Here is a 26,454-nt window from a genome sequence, read left to right as displayed (position 1 = left end):
AAGGTCATCTTTTTAAAAAGATATATTTTTATAACTATTTATAGTTTAAAGATTTTAAACTTACAACAAAACTCTAAATACTATTTACTTTCGGTAATTTATTTTAATAAAAGAGTTAAGCTTTTGTCTTAACAATAAAGTGGTTTTAATCTTTTTTTAAATTTTACCTTTGCAATTTTTGAAATACGGAATCTTTTGAACTTTTTGTTTGTTGGTTCTCTGGTGTTTGTTTGGCTCTGTTCTCTGTTTTGTTTGGCTTTCTCCCAATATCATTCAGTCGAACAACTGTCTTAACGAAATCTTCTTCTGAGTAACTCAGATAAACAATTCTGAGGCAGAGGGTGTCGCCCCACCACCGCCCCAGAAAACCAAAAAAGGTTAATTAGAAATTCAGGAGGACCGCAAGTTGGAGGCCTAGCACTCAACCACAACAAAAAGGTATCCCTGGCCAGCTGGCCAAGAGACTATAGTCAGAACCCCGGTTAAGTGCCGACAAGGTGAAAATAATAAATAGAAATACATACATATATATTCTGTGGGCGGGGGGATATCTTGAAAGTGAATGCTGGAAATGTGTTCGGATTAAGCGAGTGAGCAGCCAACATTTTAATCAATAATTCAACTGTGACTGGTTTTCAATTTATGGCCAAGTCAGCAGTGGCCGAAACGCAAGAAGCCGAAAGCTATCTGACCCGAAAATAAAATCAGCAAATATTGCCCCCAATTAATAATCGAAATGTCGGGGCCAAGAACTAAAACCCAAAATCGTTTGTCCCAATGGCCGAATGCGAAAACTTTGTCAATATTTCAACATCACGCACCGCTGATTTTGGCCACCTACCCAATGGCCAATGCCTGAGAGTCCTGACGGCTAAAAGGGGAGCTGGTGTTCTGTTTGGAATGCCCTAGTCTAATTGAATTTCCTGGCTAACACTTTAAAGCTGGCTGCTAGGCTACTTAATAGGAGCCTGTAATGAGATTTTGCCAACTCCCCGCCGTTTTCCGTCCATCGGAAACTTTCCATTTCGGCAAATTGACTGACATTCACCCCCAAAGCAGAAAGACTTCAAAGCGGCATTCTCACTAAATCAATTTGCACACAGTATTCGTTAGCAATAGGCTCAAGGAGTCAGGACTCGAGTCCTTCTCTCAGCTCCTTCCACCCCACCTTGCTCGAAAAAAGTTTCTTGGCCGAAACAAAAGTTGTCGTCTGTCATCCATAACTCGATTTGTAAACGGCAATGTGTGTCACATTAGGGTTTCCCTCTGACTGGCCTCCAATTTTTAACAGCTATGCTGCTCTTATTTCATTATGGCCTTAATTATACAAAACTTTTTTAAGCAGAAAGAAAAGGAGTTAAGGGGTAACTTTTTTAACATTAAACAACAATTTCTGGAAGAAAAATCCGAATTTAAATGTGACACCCCAAGCGATGAATTTATTACAAACAAACATTTATAGATTATAATAAAATCCTGTTGGATTATGGGCGTTTTAGCGATATCTTATCTTCCATTAAATTCATTCTTATTATTATTATTTAGAAGCCCAATTAATCCCAATAGTTGCATCAGCAGGAATCTTGATTAGATTCTCCTCGTCATTTATTGGTGACAAGTTTTCCACGCAGTTTCCCTCCTAAATAATATACACATATTACCATATTTATAACTATAATTTTTCAAATAAATTAGGTGGAAAGGTGCAAATTTTTAGATTACAAATCGAATATAATGGACTGAAATTGGTCCCTTTGAACTTTACAATCAGATTTAAAATGGGCCCTAGTGTCTATATGAACAGTTCGAACTAAAATCAGTAGCAAATTGAAATGTAAGCTCTCCGAATTAAATGAATTTTTTCAAAATGAAGCTTAATTTGAAATTAAACCTTAATATATTTTGTGTAGTTGTAATGGCTTTAAAAACCTCAAGTCAAAACCATCGTTATATTCATAAACCGGTGCCTGGATCTATAAAGATATCAAATGAAAACCCATTTCTTCGACAATATCTGAGTAATCCAAAACCTGAATATAAGCCGCATAAGTACAAGTACGTATCTTGCAGAACTTTGAATTAATTTTAAATATCTTTATATTAATACAATATTTGTCACATACGTAATATGAAGCGGAAACCCATTTCTTCCACATGTTCGTAATGTGGGGCCTGAATCTGATCTGGAAAAATACGAGTATGTTCCTTGCTGTACTTTGCATTCTTTAGCACCTTTTTCTAATGGATGTCATTACAAAAATTATCGTGGCCTAAGTCTTGCAAGAAACTACAACAGGTATGACTATGAAAATTGGTATGTGAAAGACAAGATTATTAAATCAATTTGAAAATATTAAGACTGCACCTATTATCTTATATGATTTGGTCTTTCTAGACTCCTGGGCCGATGCAATTAAATATATATATAAACTTAAATCGATTATTAAATTATAATCAAACATTTCGTATTTTTTTAATCATAGAAAAACGCCAAAGAGTAAACAAAAGGCAACAACGAGAAAGGGAATTAAATCTTCGTTGGACCGTTCTTTATTTCGATATGAAATAAAAGTACATTAAATATAGCTATATTTCTTCGTCAAGAATTCAAACAAAATAATTTTAAATAAAATTTAAATGTGCAAAATGATATAATGAAGTTTAATAAATAAAAAAGGAAATGAAATAACAAACCAAGACTTTTTTTCAAATGAGATGTTCTTATATGAAAGAGGTAAAATCCATTTTGGTAAGAGTGTGGACCCCAGGATCTGTCCATCCAAAAGGTAAAATGGTATCCAGTGAAAGGCTTAAAATGTGGAAAATGCATGGGAATGAAACCATCCGATTCGGGTTAAGTAAAGTAGAATTTCGTATTCATTTGCATTTAATGTTATCTCCCGTTTAAAAAGCCAAATACGGGCTAGAGTGAACTTTTTGCCTATAGATAAACAAAAAAGTGTATGTTTATAGGCAAAAAGTAGAATGTTATGGCAAAGGTTTTTTTCTCCCAACTTCGTTTTTCATTTGTTTATGCTGTGCCTAATTTATGCAGGTTCAAAAGTCCCGGCCTCATAATTACAATAATAATGATTTAAATAAAACCGTCTTGCCGTATATACAATAAATTCTTTTTTTTAAATACCCATTCCATTCCGAGAGTCGGGGAAACCAAGGTCGATTGCAAGTGGGTGGCTGGAATTGCATCACCGATGTCCGGCGTGGCGTTGGAACCCGACCATAAATAAAGTTGATTGTGCTCGTATGAAGCAACATGGCCTTTAATCAAATTCATTCCAACACGAAAATGCCAACAAAAAATGCTCAAATGGTGGGAAAAAAATATTCGCACAGGAAGTTCGCTCAAATTCAATTTTGTGAGAAAGGCTTGCGGAAGTTATTAGTTATAAGTGCTTATTTGAAATTAATTAAAACTAATAGAAAGTTACTGGTCTTATTAACAAGGTTACTTATTACTCTGTTACCATTTGGAAGAACATAAAAATGTACATTTGTATTTATATTAGACGAGCAGCACGTAACTTGAGTAAAATAATTCCAGTTTTTTTGTTATTTCTGAGATTTTTTCATGGACTTTTGGCAACCGTTGGCAGAAAGCTAAAACCTAACACCAGCATGACAAAAAAAATCTGTACAAGCACTGACAACGTGAAGAGCAGATAAATGTTGGGACAACGCCTGGCTAAATTGAAAAACTTGCAGTCCGCAAAAGTTTCGCTGCACGCCCCCCAGAAGATTTTCCGTTTTGTCTTCCCCAAGAAGCAACAGCTATGCGGTAGCTCCCTGACAGTTGGCATACATATGAAATAAAACTAGATATTATTTAATCCGAAATTAGTTTGGGAATTTGTATAGTTTAATACAGTTTATGAAAGAATGTTTTTTTTATTTATTATAATTTTAATAAAATAGTATATTATAGTGTAAATTAGATAACTTTTCTTTGTGTAAATCTCAAAAGTCAAAGCTGCAACTGCAAGCGTTGAAGAGATGCAGCAGGTGCACGTATTTCGAAAGTTGTAAAAGATGGCTCTGGATGGGGTGTGCGATGCGTGCGTTAAACTTTGTTTAAGTTGGCTGACCATGGGCATTGAATTACCAAAGTCAGTGGCTCCTTAACAAATACTCTATGGTTGGAGACGAGCAATTAGCGTCTGACGATCCTTAAAAAGGATTACCCAACTCAATTTGGAGTACACTCGATATGGCCATTAGGCCAGACAGGCTGTCATTAGTACCATCAAACGTCCGGCCCAGAGCCACCAAATATTTGCCAGTGTTTTGAGAGCAAACAAGGGACCAATGTACATATGTTAATGTGGTCAAGAGCCGCGGCCGCGACCACCCACGAAATTGCTTTGAAATTAGCCGGAATAGCATGAAACGAGTACGCGTTTATTCTTTTCAAAGAGGGAATAATAATTTTACAGTTCAAACTCATCACAGAAAACCAACATACATATGCATATATGTATTATAATTTATTCTCAGCCATACAAGATCAAAGTTTGTGGATATCTGATGAAACTTCTACTAAAGTGGTAATTTCTCGGAAAATTGAAAACCATGTAGGGTCCACTGCAATCATCCTTTACCTGCTATGCAAATATCTAATTACAACCATACCCCCAAAGCTAAATTAAACACGCCATTTAATAGCCATCGTGTGCACTCCTCCTATTCCTCAACCTTTGCTTCGGTTGTGGGAAACTGGAACTTGCCAATGTGCTCCATGGTGTGGCGCAACTTCTCCAATCCGCTGCAGTTGGCTTCTTTGTAGGCATCCAGCTGCTGCATGGCGGTGAACCAGCGTTGCAGGCGAGGAAATCGCATCAGTGGAAACATGAGATTCACGGTGCTCAGTGTGGTCACAATGGATAAGTCGGCGAGAGTCAGCTGAAAACCGCAGTAGAAGCAAACGCGAAATTCTAAACTTAATTGAACCGCCACAGAACAGAGAATTTCAATTTGTTGAGGTAATTTGTTACCTGTTCGCCGGCCATATATTCGTTATTTTCCAGGTAGCTCTCCATGGCGCCATACGCCTCGGTCAACTTTCGCTCATGATGAACCACATCGACATGGGCGAATCCCTGGCGGACAATCGCCGACTATTGACATGGATAGAAAGCAATTAAATTAAACAATTTCCAGGAAAAATAGCAAAACAGAGCAATCTCACCATAAAATCACTGTCCCGACGAAATAAAAAGGAACATTCGAAGAACAAACGGTTCAGGACCTGCATGCGCTTCTCATAGTCCTTTGGCCAGAGATTACCTTTCATATCATATTTCTCCGCCAGGTGAATGAGTATAACATGACTATCAGTTAATACCAGGTCTCCATGCACTAAAGTTGGCACACTATGTTGAGGATTTAACTAGAAGACGAGAAGAATCAGATTTGCGAAGAGTGAAGAATAAATTTGAATTACTTACCGCCAAATATTCTTTCCCGAATTGTTCGCCCTTGAAAAGATCCACAAAGCGTAGCTCCACATCAATATCCAGCAACTTAATTAACATAAGACAGCTGCGCACTGGGGGACTGCGATCGTCATAGTATAAGATCGGCTTAGTTTCAGACGACATAAGGAAGAATCAGGTAGACAAGCGATCAAGTTGAAAGACAATCCGCAACTGATTCAGTTTAAAGTATCTGTCGCTGATCAAGTTTTGAATAAACTTTTGTAATAAAAAAAAATATTAATGATTGATTATAAATACAAAATAAATGTTTTGTTTATTAATAAAAATCGGAGAAATAAGATCGTTTGTAAAACATATTAATTAACAGGAAATTTGAATTTTCCGCGAAACTGTTATTGTCTTAGTGTTGGGTAACGATATAATCATGTTAGGATAACCATGTTAATTAACATTACTGTTAAGAATAAACAGCTGATAAGCCACACTTTCCGAAAAACCGAAAAACATTTGATTATTATTTTTAAGTTTTCTGACTAAAAACTCCTTCGACTTCCTGGTTAGTCTGCTTCAACATGTACCTCTCGCGCCATTTGAGATTGCTGCCCAAGGCAAACATTGCCCGCAGCTTGAATGGAGGTGGAGTGCATTACACAACAGCCAGCAGTGCTGCGCCGGCAGAAGATTCCCCCATACAGATTCCCAACCGCATCCAGCGCTCGCCCACAGATTTGCTGCAAGCCCTGGCAGGAACCGTGGGCAGGGACAGCACGGCACCCCACTACAAATACCACGATGATCCATTCCTGATACCGATGTCCAATGCGGCGAAACGAACCTATGCCATGTCCAAGGAGTCTGGGCGTAAAGCGGCCCAGTGGATTAAGGAGGAGCACCGAGATCTGTTTTTGGTAAGTAAAGTGGACAAATTCAAAACAGTTCATTTTTTAACTTTGTCTCCTTAGCACCATGAAGCTCAGCCTGCCATTGAAAAGTTTGCTCCCAGCATGGTCTTCACGGAAGACTCCCAGGTGGACGAGACCTCGCTCTCCCAATTAATTTCCCAGGGTGAACTCAAAGACGCCGTGCTTGTCTACAGCCTGCTGGAAAAGAAGGGCGTAGCAATTAGTTCTGATCTGAAGCAAAGCCTTCTGGAACTGGTGTGTTTTTATAACAACGAGGACCCGTTGCCCGAAGAGTGGATTGAGGAACGCTGGTTTCTGCAGAATAACCGAAGACGTGAGCGTAGTGGTAAGACCTGGAAAGACGGAGATCTTGCGGAGAAGCTGTACTCCGAAATCGAACCAAAAACTCCAGAATCCTACGCCGCTCTTATTCGAGGAATGGCCAAGTATCTGCAGGGCGAGCGGGCATTCGCGCTGCTACAAGAAGCCGCCGAGAAACGCATCCAACTGGACACCAACACCTATAACTCCATCATTCAAATTGTTAGCCTTCTAAAGGACACTGCAGAACAACGATGGCAGTTATGTACTGACCTTCTGCAGGAGATGTCGCAACAAAAACTGCGTCCCAATATCGGAACCCTGAATGCCGTTTTGGAGTGTATTAGCACTTTTGGTAACTTTAAGCTGGCCCGCACAGCAGCTCTTAAGGTTCTGCCTGAATTTAAGCAGCTTGGCGTGAATCCCAGCTTGGGAACCTACTACTATCTGCTGATTATCTTCTGCCGCGAGAGAGGTCCAGTTTCCCACATTATTGTGGACATTCTAAACGATATTGGAGGCAAGGAGCTAAGTATAGTTCACCCCAAGGACACATATTTCTTTGCAACAGCGATGGATGTGTGCCGGAACCATTTGCATGACAAATCCCTGGCTAAGAAGGTGGACGCGCTTCTTCACACCGGCAAGAACTACGATCTGATTGGCGATTCATTCAAAGAATCCATTTACTATCGCAACTTCTTGGCTCTGCTCTGCCAGACGGAAACGATCGAGGACTTTATGCAGACTTACGATCAGCTGGTTCCGAATATTTACATCCCAGAACCCGGTATCATGGAGGAGATCCTGAGGGCTGTCGAGATCAACGGTGCCGTGGAGCACGTACCGCGCATCTGGTCCGATATGGTAGTATTCGATCACACGCACCGCGAGAGCCTGCTGCTCTACGTTTTACGGATTATGGTAAACAACAAACCAAGCACAGATTCACCCGCCCATCAGCAGCTACCTGAGCAATGCGCAAAGGTGGCCTTGGATATGTACGAAAAGGTGGAGGAAGCCGTCAAGCGACTGCGTAAGGTCTCTTTCACAGGCCAAATGTTGGGTGATATCCTGACTCTGCTTGTCCGCGGGGATAATTTCGAGAAAGCCACTGAAGTGTTTGCTCATATCGACAAGAATCAGCACCGAATTCCCGGAACACCCTCAGAAACAGCACTGCAGGAATTTGTGGAAGCCAGTATACAGAACAAGTCCCCTAGCCAGGCACTAACTGCCCTTCAGTATGCCGTGGATAATAACATGGAATCCAGTACACTGGCACGACGCATTCATAATGGATTCACCTTGAACGAAACGCATTTGGCCAAGCTGAAGTCGCTGGTGGGGGAAAGTTTCCTCGAAAAATAATTAAACTATTTAATAGTTTTATAATTAATATGAACAGAATTGTTAAATAATAAACACACAAATTTTTAAATAATTAAGAATGGTAAACTGTTATTTTAATTGAATACAAATACTTTTGATATAAAATATAAATTGTCTAGAGATTGAGATTTCAGGTATTGACTAGAGATTTTAGAAATAATACTATAGATTTAAGGATGAGCAGAAATGCCAAGTAAATGCCAGTGATAGATACCAGATAAAATGCGATAGATTCTATTGTAACTACTCCTCCTTTGTGGAGGAGGCGGGTGATACTTCCCAGTTAACCCCATCGTGTGGCAGCTCACTTCGAACAAAAGGCGACAGCCAGGTAAGATGCATTCGATGGCCAAGAATCATCTCCAGGTTCCCCCGTAGTCCGCGGTCATACTTTCTACTATTGCGTTCCCTCGTCACCGATCCAATGCTCACGATAGGCCAATGGAATATCAGCAACAGGGAGGATATGCCGAAACCGAGTAGATTGAGTTCGTAAATTACCAGATAAAAGCTGTCCCAGCTGGGTTTCAGGGTGAGACTTAACGCTGGTGCGACGACAGTATATAGAGATGATAGCTGCCAGTACACTTCAAAGTGGAGGTACCACAAGTATACACTGTGTGTGATGAGGGCGGCCAGGGAGCCGACGATCATGTACACCAGGAAAAACAGAAAGTAGCGATAATTGTGGTGTCCAATGCAGCAACCGATGAAGCGACAATGGTGGTCCCTCTTGAGCACGCATACCTTGCACACCTCGCAGTGCCAGGAACGAGGAGGCACTAGAGCCTGGCAGTCGTGGCACATACGCCAGCGGCCCAGCTTGACCGGCTCGGAAGGTGGTTTCAGCAGCTCCACTATAAGGAAACTGTCAGTAAAGTCAAGATTATTATAATGCGACACACCCACTCCTGATAGTTGTATCCACCAGCATTGCGGCCAGCATGTTTGAGCTTATATTGAACACAATGAACAGACTGGCCAGCCAGAGCACCGTGTAGCAGAATCCTCCGATGGCGAACAGCTCCGGCAGCACCACTGTGATCTGGAAGATGTACGTAACCGGCACAAAGATGGCCACAAGCAAAAAACACCCAAAGTCGGCGATGGAACGGGGAAGAACCCGATCCCACGGACGAAGAATCATCTTGCTCCCGTTATTGCACCCCAGCTGATTTGATTGACTGTTATAACTAGTTCATAACTCCCTCCAGGATATGGTTCATTTTTGAACGATATATTAACGGTAAACATCGAGTACCGATCTTTTACAATATACATATTTGGTTACTTTCTTATTTTGTTTTTAATTTTAAAAAAATACGTATATATGTGCTTGTGTTCATTTTCGCCAGATAATTCATTTTTCTATAACATTGATAAGGTGATTTGAATATACATTTATGTATATATACCTACTTTATTTTTGTAGAAAGAAATGTACTGATAGCAGAATGGTTGCAGGTTAATAGATCAACAAAAATCACGTTCTCTTTTTGTGTTCATTTTAATGCATTACAATCCTTTTAAAACAAAACAGTTGTTTTTACAACTGCCGTTTCACAATCAATTAAATTCTTTTAAATTCAATTAGCAGCAGAACATTGAGCTGTGTAAGTAAGACTTTAACAATTAACAATAAAACTTTTTTGGTTTTATTATTGTTTAAATTTCCGCAAAATGTAACTTCTTATACGAATCAAAGCTTTTAAATTGTTTAAAGACTTTTTATTGAGATTTGTAAAACTTCGATTAATCGGGTAAAAAGAACTGGTTCCGTGGTCGGAACTAGCTCAGCCCGCAACAGGGAGAACCGAGTTATTCAGAAGAGTGCAACAGAAACAGAAAGCTAATCAAACTATTGCGGCCGTAAAACATTCCAAATGCTGGGTTGAAACTTATCACAGCAGTCGCGTACTTCATCGCATTCCGCACGATTCGATCGACCTCTCGAAATCCGGAATATGTCGTCGGTTCAGTTAGTGGTCTTGGCAGTTTCCCTGCTCCTCCTATGGGGAACCACCTACGCTGGCGTTCCGCTCCAGCGATACGAGGCCGTTCTTAAGCAACAGTCCGCTCCAGAGGACCGCCAACTAGGTCTCTACGATGACAACGACAAGGTGGTTGGCCTCACCGTTTCCGACTTTGATGTGACGGTGGTGAACAAGAGCTACGGCGCCCTGGTGGAGTTCTACAACTCGTACTGTGGACACTGCAGGAATTTCGCACCCACCTACAAAAAGTTGGCCCAGCAGCTGCTGCCATGGTCCGAGGTGGTCATAGTGGCGGCCATCGATTGTGCTGCGGAGGAGAATAACGGCATATGCCGTACCTACGAGATAATGGCGTATCCCACCCTGCGCTATCTCGGTCCGGGATTCCAGCCATCCCCCCAACACTTCGGCGAGCCTCTTAAAACGATTGATTTCGATGAAATCCGAGGGCAATTGGCGGGCATGGTGGCCGGCGAGAACCTGACCAGCATCACAAACAACACCGCATGGCCAAACTTTCGTCACATTTCAGACACCGACTCGGCCAGCAGTCTGTTCGAGGGTCTCAGCAGTTTGCCGCAGTACGTGGCGGTAATTCACGAGCCGGAGAACTCCACGCTGGCCATCGAGACGGCGCTCTTCCTGGTTCCATGGCCGGCGGTCCAAGTACGCCGCGTCACCGATCCAGAAGTGGCTGCCAAGTTCAAAATAGAGCCGGGTAGTAATCCAGTGAGCCTTGTGGACCGTAAGGGACATATCCAAGCTTATGCACCAGCAGCGTCGACAGGAGAGTCGTATGCCCAGAAAATAGAGGATGTGCTTCGCAAGGAGAACTTTACTCCCACGCCCTTAAAAGAACATATCGCAACACCAGAAGTAAAAAAATCCAAACCCACTGCCCTAATCGAGGAAGTGCATCGGAACAAGCACTTTGTTTACCAGGCGGATCTGGAGCAGGCCATTCGCACGATACTCCACAACGAGGTTCCCAAGACGGCCGAGATCAGCGGGGAGAAACTGCTTGCCCTGCAACGCTTCCTAGTCGTGCTGCAGCGCTACAATCCCCTGGGTTCGAATGGCCGGCAACTCGTGACCAAGCTGAAGGACTACGTCGTCCAGTTCAACACACAGCTGAGTGGCCAGCAGTTCGAGCAGGAAATGAAAAGGTTGGAGAGTGAGCTGTCACCGGTTTACTCGACTAACCACTTTGTGGGATGCACGGCCTCGTCTCCGCGGTACCGCGGCTACACTTGCTCGCTGTGGACACTGTTCCACTTTCTGACCGTCCAGGCAGCCAACAACGAAGCGTCTCAGGATCCGCTGGAGGTCCTGCAGGCCATGCACGGGTACATCAAGAACTTTTTCGGATGCACTCACTGTGCCGAACACTTCCAGGTGAGTCAGCTCAGCAGCCTACGGTTGCTTCGGTTTACGTGCTAATGACCACCATAGTGCTGATTAAGGGGATCCGTCAGAGCAAGGGAGGATTGTTGATTACCAAACAAAAGCAAACTGCCACAACGCTGACGAGGGATTTTTCCATGCATTAATTTCTAGTTTCAAAACAAATTTACAAAAACGAGTGGTCATATATTTTAAAAATATTTAAGTGCTGTGTTGATGAAATAATGGAGTCTATGGATCAGCAGCTCTGACGGTTCTTACCTAGCGTTTTATTGATAAGGCTAGCCCCACTCGAGGCCCCGCAAACTTGTATAATGGGTGGTGGTGTACTTGTATTAATTGAATAGCCACGATCTAGCCGCTTTATCTGCGTACGTACTTGTGTATATTTCCTGACCTGAGCTTTGTTTATGGCAGTGATGTGGGTTTTTGCTGGAGACTGTGACGTTGGTGACTCACCCCACCACTTTCTCCTTTAGCTTATTTGCTAAGCTAAGCATACTGGTTACCTTATCGAAGTAACACTGTAAATAAGTGGGTTCATTTTCACCAGCTGCGCCAACATTTTTGTTTTCACGCATTGAGTAACATTTCAATTTGTTTACCCTTCTCAGGCAATGGCATCGAAGCGCAAAATCTGGAACGTACCCAATAAGGAGGAGGCTGTTCTTTGGCTTTGGGCGGCCCACAACGAGGTTAATCAGCGCCTGGCCGGCGATAGCACCGAGGATCCAGAGTTTCCCAAAATTCAATTCCCCAGCAAGAGCAGCTGCAGCGAGTGCCGACGCACCCCCGAATCGACGTCGGAAAACCTGGACATAGAGTGGAACAAGGATGCTGTGCTGAGCTTCCTCAAAAATATTCACAACCCGCAGTTCATAAACCGGCTCGGCGTGGAGAAGGACGAAGTACTGCATCCGACGGCGGAGAAAATGCGGCAGAAACGACAGATCTCCAGCGTCTTCACCGACATTGATATGCGCATGGGCATGCTCCTGTACGCCTTCTGCATCCTGATGATGGTGGTGGCCTTCAAGCTGTTTGCCTTCAAGGGATATCGCAAGAAGCCCTACGGACACGATATGCTCGGCAAGGTGTAGGCAGGACAGGGAATGCCAAACATTGGAAGCGCTTCCACTAATTCTAACTACACATAAAGACACCGAACACCTCAAACCGGAATTTACAATGACCACCTCCGAATGTTTTTTGTACTTGTAGCACTCAGAGTTATGTTTAAGTCGAAAGTGTATATACATATATGTGAACAGTCTTCTTCCAGTTGTAGTCACCTAATAATTATAGATATTATCCGCTTTTTACAACGACGATGCACCTGATTATTATAATTTTGATATGCAAATGTGATTGTCCCCTTTGAACAGCAACTCCCTCCCCCCGTGTGCGATTGAATAAAACGATCAATACTACTGAACTATGTAGTTTACATTGTTCGACATTTGTTTAAATAGTAGCTTTCAAGATAAGGTGTAAACACCACGACATCGTTGGGAAAATGATAAAAGAGTCCGATAACCTGGTGGAGATAACAGGAAAGTCAACTGGAGTTTCTGACAACTAGATTGGAAAATCTGTATAGGTTTCCCATTAATTTAAAAACAAATTATAGCTATCGTTTAATTTTATTTCAAAAATCTCTGAAAATCTGGATGCCACCAGGGCAACACCTTGTACTTCTCGATGCGAGAATACTTGACAGTGACAGTGACATTTTGGCTGCCCTCCTCGCCAAAGTCTAGCTCAAGGTTCTTGGCCCGCATGTCCGTGCAGAGGAGTTCCCGGGTGGCCTTTAGACGATAGCGAGCCTGGTGCTGGCTGTAGGATAGTTGCTTCGGGGTGGGCACAAAACGGCGACAGAGCACTATAAGAAGGACCACTCCCTCGTTGGGATTCGCCTGGGCAGGAACCAATTTTCCAGTATCCTCCTCAGCCAAAGACTCCCAATTGTTTACTACCTCCGCTGGGGCTGGCTCCTCCAATTCGTTGGGCAGACGTTCGTGGTTCAGGCGATTCCAGAACTTATAGCACATGATCCACAAGCACTGATACTGCTTCTGCCAGCAGGAAACAAAGATACGTTGCAAAAGCCAATCCAGGCTGTAGCCCAGCTCCATGCGAATCTTGAGTGGTCTGTGGCAGTGGAAGAGTGCCTCGATGACTAGGGATCTGAGGGCACGGGTATCACAGTTGCGTATCTGTTCCAGCTGAAGCTGTGCGGGCAGATCCAGATTCCAACCGGAGGTGCCGCCTAGGCAGTAGCGTCTGTACAAATTGCGCCAGAAGGCCCTGGAGTTGACCAATCGCGAGGTTTGTTTGCAAATTAAGGCAAAGGTCTGGACGTCCTCCGGCTCAATATGCATTGAGATTTGAAACCAGATGTCGTGCCGCACGCTGATCCCGCTGTTGCTGTTGCCCTCCGACATGGCCAAAGTCGTTGCAGTGGCTCGAACGGTGGACTTCTCCTTTACGGCTACGAACACATCTGATTGTCGGGCATATATGGCTGAGAGAGAGTGTGATATATCACTTGAAATTTGGAGCATAGTTTGATTGAGTTTCTTACCGCATTTCCCCCTCGTTCGAAATAATTTGTTTTGAATGAACTCATCACAATCATCAAAACTCATAGTTCTCCCAGCTGGTTAGTATTTTGGTTCTGATAAGAGTTGTCGAGTTTCGCGATTCATGGAACTAATTGCATGATTTATAAAAGTGTTTTATATTAAACATTACGAAAGAAGTTTTAAAATTGTTAATTGGCTATTACTGTCGATTTTAAAGTGCTATTTTTATCATAATACAGATTCTTTAAATGACATCCATAGACTTCGTAAAAGGTGGACAGCTCTGGTTAATTACCTTGGAACAGCTGTTTCTGGCGGTTGGATTATCAGGGAGTGTTTTATTTTCAATTGTTGCTTTAGACTTTATACTAATATGAGAAAATACCAGCAACTGGTGCTGTTGGTCATCTCCTGCCTCAGTGTGGGCATCTTGCTGATGTACAAGACCGAGAACAACCGCCTCAAGTATGTACTGAAATACGTGAACTTCTTTGGCCGGAACGATGCCGCTGTGCTGCGTCGTCTGGAGAACGGGACCAAGGATGATCTACCGCAGGCGGCAATGTGGCGTCCGCTACCTGTGTGGCAAATGATTGGCGACTCCTTTCACGCCTACTCGGCATTCTGGATACGCAACGAATTGGTGGCCGGTGGAGAGGCCCATGTCCTGGTGGTCGGGAAAAAGGGAGCAGTAGTGGACTTCCGCTGCAGCCTGGATCTGCTCAATGGTCGTAGTGTGCAGGGAAAGTTTCGCTTCCAGAGGGACTCTAGTGAACCACCGGTGGATGATAAACTATCAAACTTTACCAGCTACCACTTCTTCTGCCAAGTCAGCAGGGATTTCGGCCAGCCGGGAAGTGTCTCCTTTACAGACATCACATCCACCAAAGTTCCAGTCAAGCTGCGCCTGCGCAGTATTAAGCCCAAAACCCAAGGGAAAGAATCTAAAGTATCGGCGAATCAATCTCGCCTGCCAGCCACCATCTGTGTGGACCTTGTAGGATTCAACTCCACCTCACGATTTGCTCGAAACGAGAACGCCATTTTGCAGTTCTTCCTGTTCCACCAAGCTCTAGGCATCGACCATTTCCTGGTATACAACTACGACGATCTTCCCGAGGAAGTGATACGCGTGCTGGACCGGACCAACATCCATTTGGTCGGATTACCCTTTAACTTTCCCTTCCAACAAACAAACGGAACAGTTTCAAGAGTTCGCCAACTCATCCACAACGATTGCCTACTTCGAAATGTAAACCAAGCCGGGTTTACCCTTCTGCTACAGCCGAACGAACTTTTCTTTCCCAATTCCCGATTTACGGCAGATGGGACCAAAGGATCAGTGCAGCAACAGCTGCGGCACTTTTCCTCAGAGACTACTCGCTTTGAATTGGCCACCATGTCGGTGTGCTATGACGAAAATGGGAAGTTCCTGCCTGACAACTCGCAGTACGACCCCGAGCGACGGGCACCGTATAAGTTGCTCCTAAACCGCCTGGAGCTGCCACCCTCCCAGCTGTTGGCGAGCACCGGAGAGGTGGAATTGGCCCTCTCCGCAGCATTCGTACATCGCTATGTGGATTGCGACCACGTGGGTCGGGATGGACTGCACGACTGGCGCAACGGGGTTCGCCAGGATTTTATGGAGCACATTAACGGACTGCGCAACGAAGTACACCTTCTCATCTAATATTAGTGAATAAGTTGTTATAGTAATTAGTTTGAGATTTATACACGTAGCTCATAATTTGAGAGATTGCTTGACTGCCATAAAGATTTTTCACATAATTTGGATATATTGTATAATTAATAGACATTTATAAGACTCCGATCCGGCCGTGGCTCGCCCGCCTGCATCAAATCCAGTTTTATTTCATAGACTTCTTCGTACTTAACCTAGGATCTATTTAAGACGCTGCATGAGAGCCGCGTTCTTGAGGCCAGCCTTCTCGATAGTGGAACTGTCGTCACTCAGTTCACGGGTGGGAAACGAGGACACCAGGACGAAATTGCTAGATGAGTACTGAGGACGTGCCCTAGAATATTTAATAAACCAATTTAACAGAATATTATATATGAGATCAGAATCGCTGGCTTACGTTTGGATGAATCGACGAATATCTGAGACGGTGTGCGACAAGTTGAACTGCGCTGCCAGCCGAGAACCATCTGCCAGTCGAATCTGCAAAGTGGTTGAGGGCTCTTCGGAATTTAAATTGATAGCGTTGCGGGCACTAGCCTCTTGGTTGGCAGCCTCTCCTGGGGTCAGTGCTGCAACTGGAACTTTTGGCTCTCCGGTGACCACATTGGCCACTGGACTTCCTAGCTTCTGGCCGGAGCCCTTGAACGTCTGCGGTACTGCCTGGCGCTTAAAGTCTTCATGCCTATGGTCCTCCACATCGACGTTAACCATTCGACCCATTTCCAAGAGTTCCTGAGGTATTTCTCTAAGAAAAAAAACACACGCGATTATTAATCAAATCTCAATCTCGACTTTAAGGGTTGCATGGGTGCTGACAAATAATTGTGGGGATGAACGACTATCACTTACCCGCGCATCACGGTCTCCAGGAACTCTTTGTTCTGTGGATCGTCATAGTGACGCAGCTCCCCTCCGTCAATAGAGAACCCTTGGCTCCACAGCTTCAGGACAACCACCGGCTTATTTTCAGACGTCTGGGCCGGACGACTGGTGCCCACAGCCGTGTGGTCATTGTCCGTCATACCCAGCCTCATTCCCTGGCCCCAGACGTTGCCACTGGAGCCAGAACCTCCACCGCCGCCGCTGCTGGTTGTGGGGCCCACCTCAGCAATATTCTGCTCCTGCGCAGAACGCATCATGTCGGTTAATTGTTCACGGAAGTTTTTACGCTTCGGCGGGCCCAAGACCTGTTGCCCCGAACGATCGGAGCCGCCGGCGTAGAAGGCCTGCTGCTCATCGTCGCTGGATGACTGCTGCTTGGACATATCGCTCAGGGTGGCGAACCTAGTTCAGAAGTGAGGGCTACTATTCATTGAAGGCGAGCAACGGATTTTCTTACTTTGGCTTGGCCTTTGATCCCGTGGGTCCAACATCAGCAGAGGTTTTAGCCGCTGATTCGGCAGTCGATGCTGCTGCTCCACTGCTGGAAGTGGGTCTCGCTTTCGGAGTTGGGTTATCTGATTGCCCGACCGTTTGAGCTGGAAGCGGCACATCCGCTTGGGTGCTCCAGTAATTTCCAAGAGCTTGCTGAACATAAAGAAAAAGTGCATCTGCGCATTAGTACTGCTGCATCATTGTGCCGGCATCGCGAAATCTCACCTCAATGTCCCAGTCACAGCTGGACAGATAGAATCTGGCCGTGTTTTCGTCGGACCCAGTGATTTCTATGAATTGTGCAATAAGATCGCCTTGAGAGGCCATTTTCACAACTGGCTTCTCAAAAATGTTTTCTTGACAAAAAAAGTGATTGACAAAAAAGTTGTAGGGTTGTTGATATATATCAAAATGTCAATATATCGATATATCAATACCGTAATATGGATTGTGCTTAGATATCGATATCTTTCGATATTACTCTCTTCGACTGTTCAACGATGCCAAATATGAACTCTCTATGTGGCAAACTCAATTCGAGTTTAATTTTGTGAATATTACATTTTGTATCATTGAATTTGGGAATATAAAAAAATATTTGAATTATCTCAAGTGTGTGCACCTCACTGTAATGGGAAATATCACTGAACCGTTGCAGTGCTGGTAAATGATTGGGTTTGACAGATCTGGTCACACTATTCCTAATTTAAAATTAAAAGACCGCGGTTAATTGGTATTGTTTATTTGTCGTACATTACAATAAGCATTCACATTTTCATTAAATAGCAACTAAATAACAATAACTATGTATTAGGTAGTATCCAAAGCTTTACATCACCCACCGATATGCGTATAAAAAGTAAAAAAGTATTTTGGTTCTTAATCAGTTGAGCTTTTCTGAAAATATAAAATGGAAGAAATTTAATAAAACCATTTTTTGAAATGGTTTTTAAAACCCGATTTGTATTTTGTTAGTTTGGTGGTATGCGGAATGATATTAGTAAAGTGAATACCCAATAAACAATGCCGTGCTATGCTTATACATTTATTGCAAACAATTCCAAAATTAAATGTAAAAAATCCACTGGCGACGGTCTCCAGACTCCGCCATCGAAACAGCGCCAAGCGGCCCAACTAACGCGACAACAGCTTGCCCTGAAATAGTGGACGACGGTGTGGGTGAATGGATTAGGTGTAAGTCGATGCGGGTGGTTGTTTGTGTCGAGAGTGTGATTTCCGGTGGAGTCGCGAATGCATGAAAGACAATCATATACTTTAATGGGGGCACCACGAAAGCTATCTTGTAGCCAGCTTTTTATACCTTCCTTACCTGTAGGTAGTAGTTGGCCAAGACCGTCAAACCGACGCCCAGGCCAACGGCCAGAAGGTGGCTCAGATGCAGATTGGGCAGAGGGCGGCGCTTGCGGAGCAGGAAAGACAGCAGCGATCCTTTGCGGTCCGAGTAGGGTGGATAACGCGCTCTGTCAAAAAAAATAATTATACAGAAAGTTTATAAATTGGATATTGAGGAACTTACGATGCCAACTTTTCGCCAAGGGCGGAAAGATCCTTTCCAAGGCACGACTTTTTGTGTGTGAAGGTATCGAAGCCATACTTGCCATGGTAGCTGCCCATTCCACTCATTCCCACGCCTCCGAAGGGCAGGACATCAACTGTGGAGGAGCATTAATAAATTGTTAGGAATCTTTTAAAGCCAAGACTACATTTACACGCATTATTTATTAATTTTTTTAGTAAGATTTTGCGCATAAACGTAGTAACTTAAACCACACCGGAAGCTAATTTTTCTATCACCAAAACTTTTAGCACTTTGCGAAATTAAAATTGCGAATTTATAGATACATTTTCAGTCAAGCATGTAAGTGTTAAAAGGTAAACATATAATTGCATAATCCGTATCCGAAACCAAATTATAAATTTAAAATAATGTGCATAAAATTAGAGTGTTCCTTTTTTGGGTCGCAGCGACCGAGTTTTCGAGTTCAAACATCAACAAGTTCTGGAAGAGTGATTTGTGATTTAAATATAGATCGGAGGTGCATAACACGGACTACTAAGGTTCAATATTCAATAAGTGCATTGCTAAGTGTCTCAAAGGTGCCTACAGTACAAAAATTTACTTAATTATAGGCATTAGCTTAGGAAAAAAATACCTCCACAGTGCATAATTGTTTCGTTGCTGCAGAATCCGCCGCTGGTGGTATTGCTTCTGAACTCTTTAACTAGCTTATTTGAGTTGGAGAACACGTAAATTACAAGTGGTTTCTCTCTAATTACGGGAAGTGGGTAGAACGGGGGAATAATTAGTTGAAAAACATAAACAATTGAAGTTCCACGAGCATCGTTAGGGGCTTCAAAAATATACACAAACTTTATACACATAAGAGTCGAGAACACAGTAGCATTCGCAGATCTGTGAGATTTTTTTGAATTTTGTCTCATATAATTGAGTATTTAAATATTTAATTCTTAACCGAATAAAACAGAACCAATTAGAATTAACAGATCTGCAAATATTAATGGAATATATACAGATGAACGAAAAATATGTAATGATTAGTGTCAGGGGTACGTAATATACGTAGAGTTGCTAAACTGGAAATTATAAATCACCTACAACTGGGGAGCTGTACTGGGGAATAAATAACAATCACCGTCACCAGAGGAATATACAAAATAATTATACAGAGCTCTTAGCAGGCTATAAAATACAGGTGTTTCAAGTTGGATGGGTAAGATTGGGAGGAGGCGAGACCAAAACCGTAGAGGAGCAAGGAAGCAAGCAACGGTCTAACTTGTCACAGTTACGAGCTTTTTTTTTACTTCTAACCGTAGCCATTGCATTCAATATTCAGTATCCACATCCATTAGAATCTTGACTGAATTTCAAATAAAGGGGGGGTTGACCGAGTCGGCTCTCTTACCAGCATAGTGCATTATCGTATCGTTCACGCACAGTCCGCCCGACTGGGTGCCGTTTATGAACAGATTCTGAACCTCTGTTTCCAATGTGAAAATATACAGGACAAGTGGACTCTCTCTATGAGAAAAACATTACGAATCGGACATTGGTTGTTGTAGTTGGTTGTGTATGAGGTGATGCGGGCGCAAAAACAAGGGGGGAAGGGACATCGAAGATTGGGTCACGAGGTGTCATACCTGGCATTGATGAACTTGATGGCATCATAGGCACTCTCCACATTGTAGATGGGCAAGATGGGGCCGAAGATTTCCTCCTCCATGATGGGATCGTTGGCCTTCACATCCACCAAGATGGTGGGCTCGATGTAACGTTCGCTGACATCGTACTTGCCACCAACGGCCACGCGTCCGGACTTCATCAGACCGAGAAGGCGCCTAAAACAGAATATTTGGTTTAGAAGTTCACTTTAAGATTGAGAATGATTTACTGGAAATTGTTGGCATTGATCACGCGGCTTAGATCCGGGCTGCTTTGGATATTCTCGCCGTACCACTCCTTAAGCACTTCCTTGGCTTCCGCAATAAACTTCTCCTGCACCTCCTTGGAGCAGAGGATGTAGTCGGGAGCAATACAGGTCTGTCCACAGTTGATCAGTTTTCCCCACAGAATGCGCTTCACGGCAGTGCGCAGCTCCACCGACTTGTCGATATAGCAGGGACTAAAATAAATACAAGAAATTAGTTTAAAAAACTAGTTATACTTTTTAGAAGCCCACCTCTTGCCACCCAGCTCCAGAGTCGTCGGCGTCAGGTGCTTGTTGGCCGCGGCGTGGATGATCTTTCCCACGCGAGTGGATCCTGTGTAGAAGATGTAGTCGAAGCGTTGGTTGAGCAGCTCGGCAGTCTCCGCGGGTCCACCGCAGACAACTGGGAAGCAGTCCTGAAAATGAAATCGTTTGTCAAAAAGCGCATTCAGAGACCAACTTATAACTTATAATACATAATGGCACTTTACTTGCTGACTAATAACTACAACTTATTTGATTCATTTGGTTTTTGAAGACTTGTTTAACTATAAATAACCATAAACAGCTTTTGTATGGCATAAGTAGCACTATTTGCATAAAAACCGAATGCAAAATCGAAAAATGCAAATATGCATACTGGCTATTGACAGAATGAAATAGCTTAATTTTAAAACTAAAACTAAAAAACAAATACTACAAAAAGTAGATATTTGTTTAAGGAATTTTGTTCCTTGTAGGGAAAACCAGGTCAGACGTACATTATCCAAATATTTGGGAATGACATCGGCAATGAATTTGGCGCAGTTGGCGGCAATCTCGCTGGGCTTGATGACGACACAGTTGCCAGCAGCGATGGCGGAGGCCACGGGCACCAGCAGCAGCTGCAGCGGATAGTTCCAGGCGCCAATCACCAGGACCACTCCAAAAGGATCATTATAGATCTGGACATCGTCCATCAGATTAACGAACGACTTCGATGGCTGTTCGGAGGCAATAATTAAAATGTTAATCATAAATATGCGAATATGTAAGAGATCGGTTCGGAGTTCGGAGCCTACCTTATCTGCCTTGACCCAGTCATCTAGGTGGAATAGAATGTGCTTGATGTCGTTCTTCATGAACTCGGTCTCGACGATGAGGGACTCCTGTTTGGGTCGCCGCAGATCCGCCTCCAAGGCACTGATGATCTCGCTCTCGTGCTCCTCATAGCAACGCAGAAGATTCTCCAGCTGCTTGCGTCTGCCAAGAAAAGCACAAAAAAAAAAGAAATAATTAATGGATAAACGGTGATGATTATCGCTATGATGATGGGACAAGTTCCGCGGTAGGAGCGCGAAACAAAGACCAAAACAAAATCAATACTAATCACAATGCACGAGGGGCTCTTGGGGAAGGTCAATGCTAGCTTTACGGGCCGGTTATGAGATATTCTACGATCTTGTATATTCTATCGGATGACTCAACTGGAGCTGGAGCTGGTGCTGGAGCCGGAGCGCTGGTGCTATTGGGGACTGTGGCCAATTACAAGCGTGGAAACTGGCTTGACAACCTAGGCGCTCTGATCTACTTTGACCCACCACCACCACCACCACCGGAGTGTACTCGGGGCGGCGCTAGTCCGAGTAGTCAAGGTGAACTGCGGCGGTGGTGGTGGTGGCGGGTTAATAGCCTGTCTGAAGTGCACTTGCAATTGAATTGAATTAATTGTTTATGACAAACATAAAGCCATAAGCATTATGCCAATCGGCTGTGAATATAAATAAAGCAATTAGCCCAGCGATTTGGCCAATCCAGTGAGTTGGATTTTCGGCTCAGAGCTCGGAGAACCGAATAAAAATATATTCAAAAAGCTTCTCCTCGATTGGGGTAGTAGATGGAGAAGAGGTTGCTGCTAGAGGCGAAATAACAGTCATAGAACGTGTTCATTTGTTCGGAACTATTTGAAAGATCATGGAATTAAACGGCATTAGCCTTGGGCTAAGATTCTTCCGCACTTCCGTTTCACACTTCGCACTCAAAAACTATCGTTAGCTGTATATCGCCTGTTTTTTGTCTATTTTTTCTCTATACATCTCGAGATACATTTTTTGTGTATTATTAACATATCCATAGAGGTATTTGTGAGGTGGTGCGTGTGTTGGGAATGGCTGATTGTCTGGTGACTGCTATTCCGAGTGCGGTTCCGAGTTGGGAAACAGCAATTCCGCCTGCATGACGAGGGAAACTGATTCAGTTCAAGTCCAATTTCATTCCCAGTACACCCCCGGGTCAAAGTTCCCAAAGTTGGAGTCTAGAGTCTAGAGCTGATAAGTGGAATCCTCCAGAAACTCTACCCTATCTGGGAATTTCTTATCGGAGTGAGGAGGAAGAGTCATGGAGGCAGAGTTGTTGCCGAAATGGAATAATAAACACGAAGAGATACTGACACTGCTGACCCATTTTAAGGCCCAGACTTTGTTACGATGACTGCTCTGCCGTAACGGAGAGGTAATAACCGCATGAAGTAATAACAGAAAGTGGGCACAGTTGGAAAGGTAGTTCATCTATGTATGTCCTATGACCCAGGCCAGATGACTTAACCCATGGACTGACTAGTTTTCTTTCCAAGATTACGCTTAAACTTACCGAAAGCTGACGCTCCTGGTCTTGCCACTGGAAAAGGCGAGGCGGGCTCGTTGCAACGTCTGATTGTAGTTGTTGTTGTTCATGGTGTTGTAATTGTTCATGTTGTTGTTGTTGTTGTTGATGTTGTGGGAAGTGTAGAAAACAGTCGGGAGGAGGAGGAGCAGGTAGAGGAGGAGCAGGTAGAGCAGTTGGAGCAGGTGGGTTTTCACATTCGCAATAACCGAGTGGCGGCGGCGGAGGAGGCGGCGGCGGACAACATGCAACACGCATACATAGGGAGGATAACGACGGAACGGCGAAAACAAAAAATTCAAATAAAAATTAAATCAAACAAAATAAGGCGCTTAATGTTTGTTACGTGCACGGTACATATTTTTTCTTTTTTTCCTTCTTTTTCATATAAATGTGTATGTTTATCTGTTGTGTGTTTGTGCAAGTTAATAATCGTTACACATCTGTTTTTTTTTATATTATTTTTTATATTTTTTGTCTGGTTTGGTGTGCACTTGCAATCGCCTCACAATTGGTCACTCACATCGTCGAAATTGGCCATTCTGTCGGTCTCGGATTCGGCTTCGGCTTGGAGCGGCTGCTGCTTCTCTGGGAGATGTTGGGATGCGGATGCTGCTGGGATTCCGGTGGAGGCTTCTGCGTTTTCAGTTTCTGTTTCTGCGGGCGGATGGGGGGGAAGTTAAACCGAAGAAATGTGTGAAAGAGAGGTGGACAGATAGACAGACAGACACTCAGAAACGTAAACAACACATTCACTTTCGTTTGGTTCGCATCTACGGTTTTGTTTTGTTTATTGTTCGAATTATATACAATAAATGTATGTACTTTTTGCGATGGCCGGGTGCGATTTCGGAGGGCTTTGATGCTATCAACTGGCAGGATTACGGCGCATGCGGAATTCAACCGGAATTCCAACCGATCGCCGAGACAACTGAGAGCAGATTAAAGCCAATCTCGGACCCAAACGCCGAGTTCCCAGTTCACTTTGGGGCTCGGAAAAAACCAGTAACGACTAAAATAATTTTGACGCGGCGAAGTCTGTATGCTCTTCCAGAGGGTTTTCCAGAAAAATGCTAGCCTACCCCTTTTATATTAAAAGAAGACAGTACAGCACAATGAACGTATCTACTGTATCTTAGACTTGTTCAATTTTTATTTTCTTATTGCATTTTAAAACTATTTTAAATATTAAAAGACTCTTTCAAAGTGTACTAATATAAATCAAAAGCTTTCGGCATGTGTGACCAGCGATGATTAAACTTTATTAGCCAAAGGCAAACTATTATACGGTCGTACTACAAGTGTTGGCTAACGAGGACTGCTGGCCACATAGGTAACGAATCCCTCTAGTATAGTGAGCACATGAATAGCGGTAATTTAATTCTTATTTGAAAATGTCTTTCATTGAAAATAAATTGTATTTAAAGCACACTCTTTTAAATATCTTTTATACTTGATTGAATTAAAAGTATCAACAAAACCAAGAAGCAGAACCACTAGAATTTGATTACGACAGAAATTAGCATATCCAGTATTTCGCAAAATACAGCTGGACGTGCATTTGGTTTAATTTTAATCACTGGATAAACACACACCTTTTCGAACAGAAACGCCGGCTGCTACTAAATGAATGCCTGCTCTACAACCGAAAATATACTCAGCAATGGGTGTTGGCATTCATTATCAGCAACAATTGTATGTGTTTTATGTGCATGTGGAATATATATACAATTTCGGGAGGGGAAAGTCGAGCGTGTCGGCCTGATAACAAATCAGTCTGTTTGGACTCGGGCTAATACATGTTTAAAGCTATATTCGGGGTTAATCTATGCGTGCCTACTAATATAGGGGCAGCGGATCAAAGTATTTTCCGTTATTTAAAGATAATTATAATGTTTCAATATCTGCGTCTATATACTGCAATTTTTCCTCACTATAATGCCTAGTAACGATGAATCTGATTAAACAATTGGCTTATAAAACAGTCATCATGATGTGACAAACTAGGAAGTATTGTTCTTCTAAGATTTCTTAAATTCAAGCCAATATTTTCACACTTAAGTGGGTTTAACTTACCTATATTAATGACAGTTATTGCCTGGTCTCCTGATCCTAAAAAAGAAAATCCATTAAAACTGAATAGCATTTTCCTTGAATAGTTTTCTTACCATTTTCATCCGGACTTGGTTTTATAGAATTGTCTGCCATTATTGAAAATTTCATGTGAACTTTATGAGTATAAACACAATCGTAAGGACACTTTTAATTGCTCAGAAATCTGTTGTGATTCCCATGCAAAATTGGTGCAAAATGATCAACTAAAGTGACAGAAAAATTAAAATGTCAAAAGACAAATTAGAAAATCAAGAATGCAGAGTTATTTAAGCAAATTTAATCGGCAGGAAACAATTATATTTAACAAGAAAATTGTCCCCATGGGAAAATCAATTAAGTCAACACGTGCAGGACACTAATTTTTTTCGACAGCAGAAGGACACTTTTCAAAACCCTAAATGGTATAGGTAATCCTTATCGACAGTGCAAAAATCAAGCTCTATGCATAGATTGATTAACGCCCCTAATCAGTTTCAAGTTCAAATGACCGACACACTCCGAGTCGCACAAATATGGCAGTTGACATTACGCTTGCCCAACTGCCGATGGAATTAATTAACTGAGCCAACTGAGGCACTTAGCACTGTGGCTTTCGTCGGGGGTTTGGGGATCACGTTTCTCTATGACAACATCCAGTTTATATCACAGCACTCATACACAGTTCAGTTGGCTTCTGTTTTGTTTTTTTTTAGTTCAGCCACCGTTTTCATTTCACTTTCATTACAGCATCTGCTGGGGACACTGCTAATTGTCAACTGGGATTGGATAATGTGTTTTGGTAGATTAAATATAGTCGGTCCGAGTGTCCAGTGTCCGGTTACCGATGTTCCGTACTTGCGATTCCCTTACAAATCTATTTAAATCTGCGCGGACGATAACAACCGAAAGCAAAAGCCAATTGCCAACTGAATTGAACGGTGGCCACTTGGTCACTGACCAGCGACAGGTGGAATTGGTGATACCACCAATCCGGACTGATGCAGTCGGCTTACATCGGTTCGGGCCGGGTTTAATTACACTCTTACCCGGCCCAATTTGTATGCGCAACTTGCCACCGCCCGCAACTCGAAAACCAAAGCTGCTCGGAATCGAATTGAAATGGAAG

At 43.0% G+C, this 26,454-nt stretch overlaps 8 protein-coding genes and 1 long non-coding RNA gene across 17 annotated transcripts; 4 read left to right on the top strand and 5 right to left on the bottom strand.

Annotated features, from left to right (window-relative positions):
* The first annotated feature begins 1,782 nt into the window (after positions 1–1,782).
* Positions 1,783–2,650, top strand: LOC26514806. The gene is made up of 4 exons (XR_001408783.3): positions 1,783–1,834; positions 1,911–2,055; positions 2,135–2,296; positions 2,484–2,650. It is a non-coding gene; the product is annotated as an uncharacterized LOC26514806 (long non-coding RNA).
* A 294-nt stretch (positions 2,651–2,944) lies between these two features.
* On the bottom strand, positions 2,945–5,679 carry LOC6496520 (glutathione S-transferase E14). Its single transcript, XM_001961024.4, has 4 exons — positions 5,463–5,679; positions 5,204–5,404; positions 5,010–5,132; positions 2,945–4,917 (listed from the first exon to the last, which is right to left on the bottom strand). The coding sequence occupies exons 1-4, from the start codon at positions 5,613–5,615 to the stop codon at positions 4,699–4,701; spliced, it is 696 nt and encodes a 231-aa protein (XP_001961060.1). The 5' UTR covers positions 5,616–5,679; the 3' UTR covers positions 2,945–4,698.
* Positions 5,680–5,872: 193 nt separating this feature from the next.
* On the top strand, positions 5,873–8,124 carry LOC6494062 (protein PTCD3 homolog, mitochondrial). The gene is made up of 2 exons (XM_001961023.4): positions 5,873–6,361; positions 6,416–8,124. The coding sequence occupies exons 1-2, from the start codon at positions 6,026–6,028 to the stop codon at positions 8,045–8,047; spliced, it is 1,968 nt and encodes a 655-aa protein (XP_001961059.1). The 5' UTR covers positions 5,873–6,025; the 3' UTR covers positions 8,048–8,124.
* A 144-nt stretch (positions 8,125–8,268) lies between these two features.
* On the bottom strand, positions 8,269–9,215 carry LOC6496519 (probable palmitoyltransferase ZDHHC24). Its single transcript, XM_001961022.4, has 2 exons — positions 8,978–9,215; positions 8,269–8,925 (listed from the first exon to the last, which is right to left on the bottom strand). The coding sequence occupies exons 1-2, from the start codon at positions 9,213–9,215 to the stop codon at positions 8,312–8,314; spliced, it is 852 nt and encodes a 283-aa protein (XP_001961058.1). The 3' UTR covers positions 8,269–8,311.
* A 517-nt stretch (positions 9,216–9,732) lies between these two features.
* On the top strand, positions 9,733–12,901 carry LOC6494063 (sulfhydryl oxidase 2). The gene is made up of 2 exons (XM_001961021.4): positions 9,733–11,457; positions 12,081–12,901. Exons 1-2 carry the CDS (start codon positions 10,033–10,035, stop codon positions 12,564–12,566), a joined length of 1,911 nt encoding a protein of 636 aa, XP_001961057.1. The 5' UTR covers positions 9,733–10,032; the 3' UTR covers positions 12,567–12,901.
* Positions 12,902–13,090: 189 nt separating this feature from the next.
* Positions 13,091–14,201, bottom strand: LOC6496518 (transmembrane protein 183A). Its single transcript, XM_001961020.4, has 2 exons — positions 14,051–14,201; positions 13,091–13,990 (listed from the first exon to the last, which is right to left on the bottom strand). Exons 1-2 carry the CDS (start codon positions 14,112–14,114, stop codon positions 13,110–13,112), a joined length of 945 nt encoding a protein of 314 aa, XP_001961056.1. The 5' UTR covers positions 14,115–14,201; the 3' UTR covers positions 13,091–13,109.
* A 131-nt stretch (positions 14,202–14,332) lies between these two features.
* On the top strand, positions 14,333–15,839 carry LOC6494064. The gene has a single exon (XM_001961019.4). The coding sequence runs from the start codon at positions 14,425–14,427 to the stop codon at positions 15,739–15,741; it is 1,317 nt and encodes a 438-aa protein (XP_001961055.1). The 5' UTR covers positions 14,333–14,424; the 3' UTR covers positions 15,742–15,839.
* Positions 15,796–17,655, bottom strand: LOC6496517 (NSFL1 cofactor p47). Its single transcript, XM_001961018.4, has 5 exons — positions 17,353–17,655; positions 17,093–17,280; positions 16,603–17,037; positions 16,151–16,498; positions 15,796–16,087 (listed from the first exon to the last, which is right to left on the bottom strand). The coding sequence occupies exons 1-5, from the start codon at positions 17,452–17,454 to the stop codon at positions 15,955–15,957; spliced, it is 1,206 nt and encodes a 401-aa protein (XP_001961054.1). The 5' UTR covers positions 17,455–17,655; the 3' UTR covers positions 15,796–15,954.
* Positions 17,656–17,853: 198 nt separating this feature from the next.
* Positions 17,854–25,528, bottom strand: LOC6496516 (aldehyde dehydrogenase, dimeric NADP-preferring). Of its 9 annotated transcripts, none has more exons than XM_032450424.2 (13): positions 25,403–25,528; positions 25,311–25,346; positions 23,758–23,891; positions 23,223–23,281; positions 21,656–21,836; positions 21,356–21,577; positions 20,847–21,010; positions 20,559–20,789; positions 20,308–20,505; positions 20,073–20,188; positions 18,665–18,800; positions 18,458–18,608; positions 17,854–18,024 (listed from the first exon to the last, which is right to left on the bottom strand). In XM_032450424.2, exons 1-13 carry the CDS (start codon positions 25,455–25,457, stop codon positions 18,007–18,009), a joined length of 1,701 nt encoding a protein of 566 aa, XP_032306315.2. In that variant the 5' UTR covers positions 25,458–25,528; the 3' UTR covers positions 17,854–18,006. The 9 variants fall into 9 exon arrangements, with proteins under 9 accessions (XP_032306315.2, XP_032306314.2, XP_032306311.2 ...); XM_032450423.2 differs by lacking the exon at positions 20,073–20,188 and adding an exon at positions 19,302–19,417; XM_032450420.2 differs by lacking the exon at positions 17,854–18,024 and adding an exon at positions 18,160–18,282 and having other exon boundaries at positions 18,449–18,608.
* Between the last annotated feature and the right edge of the window lie 926 nt (positions 25,529–26,454).

The sequence above is a fragment of the Drosophila ananassae genome, chromosome 3L (genome assembly GCF_017639315.1).
Source record: "Drosophila ananassae strain 14024-0371.13 chromosome 3L, ASM1763931v2, whole genome shotgun sequence".
NCBI classification, from domain to species: Eukaryota; Metazoa; Arthropoda; class Insecta; order Diptera; family Drosophilidae; genus Drosophila; species Drosophila ananassae.
The sequence above is the reverse complement of the archived record's forward strand: the minus strand, read 5'-3'. Positions and strand labels throughout refer to the sequence as shown.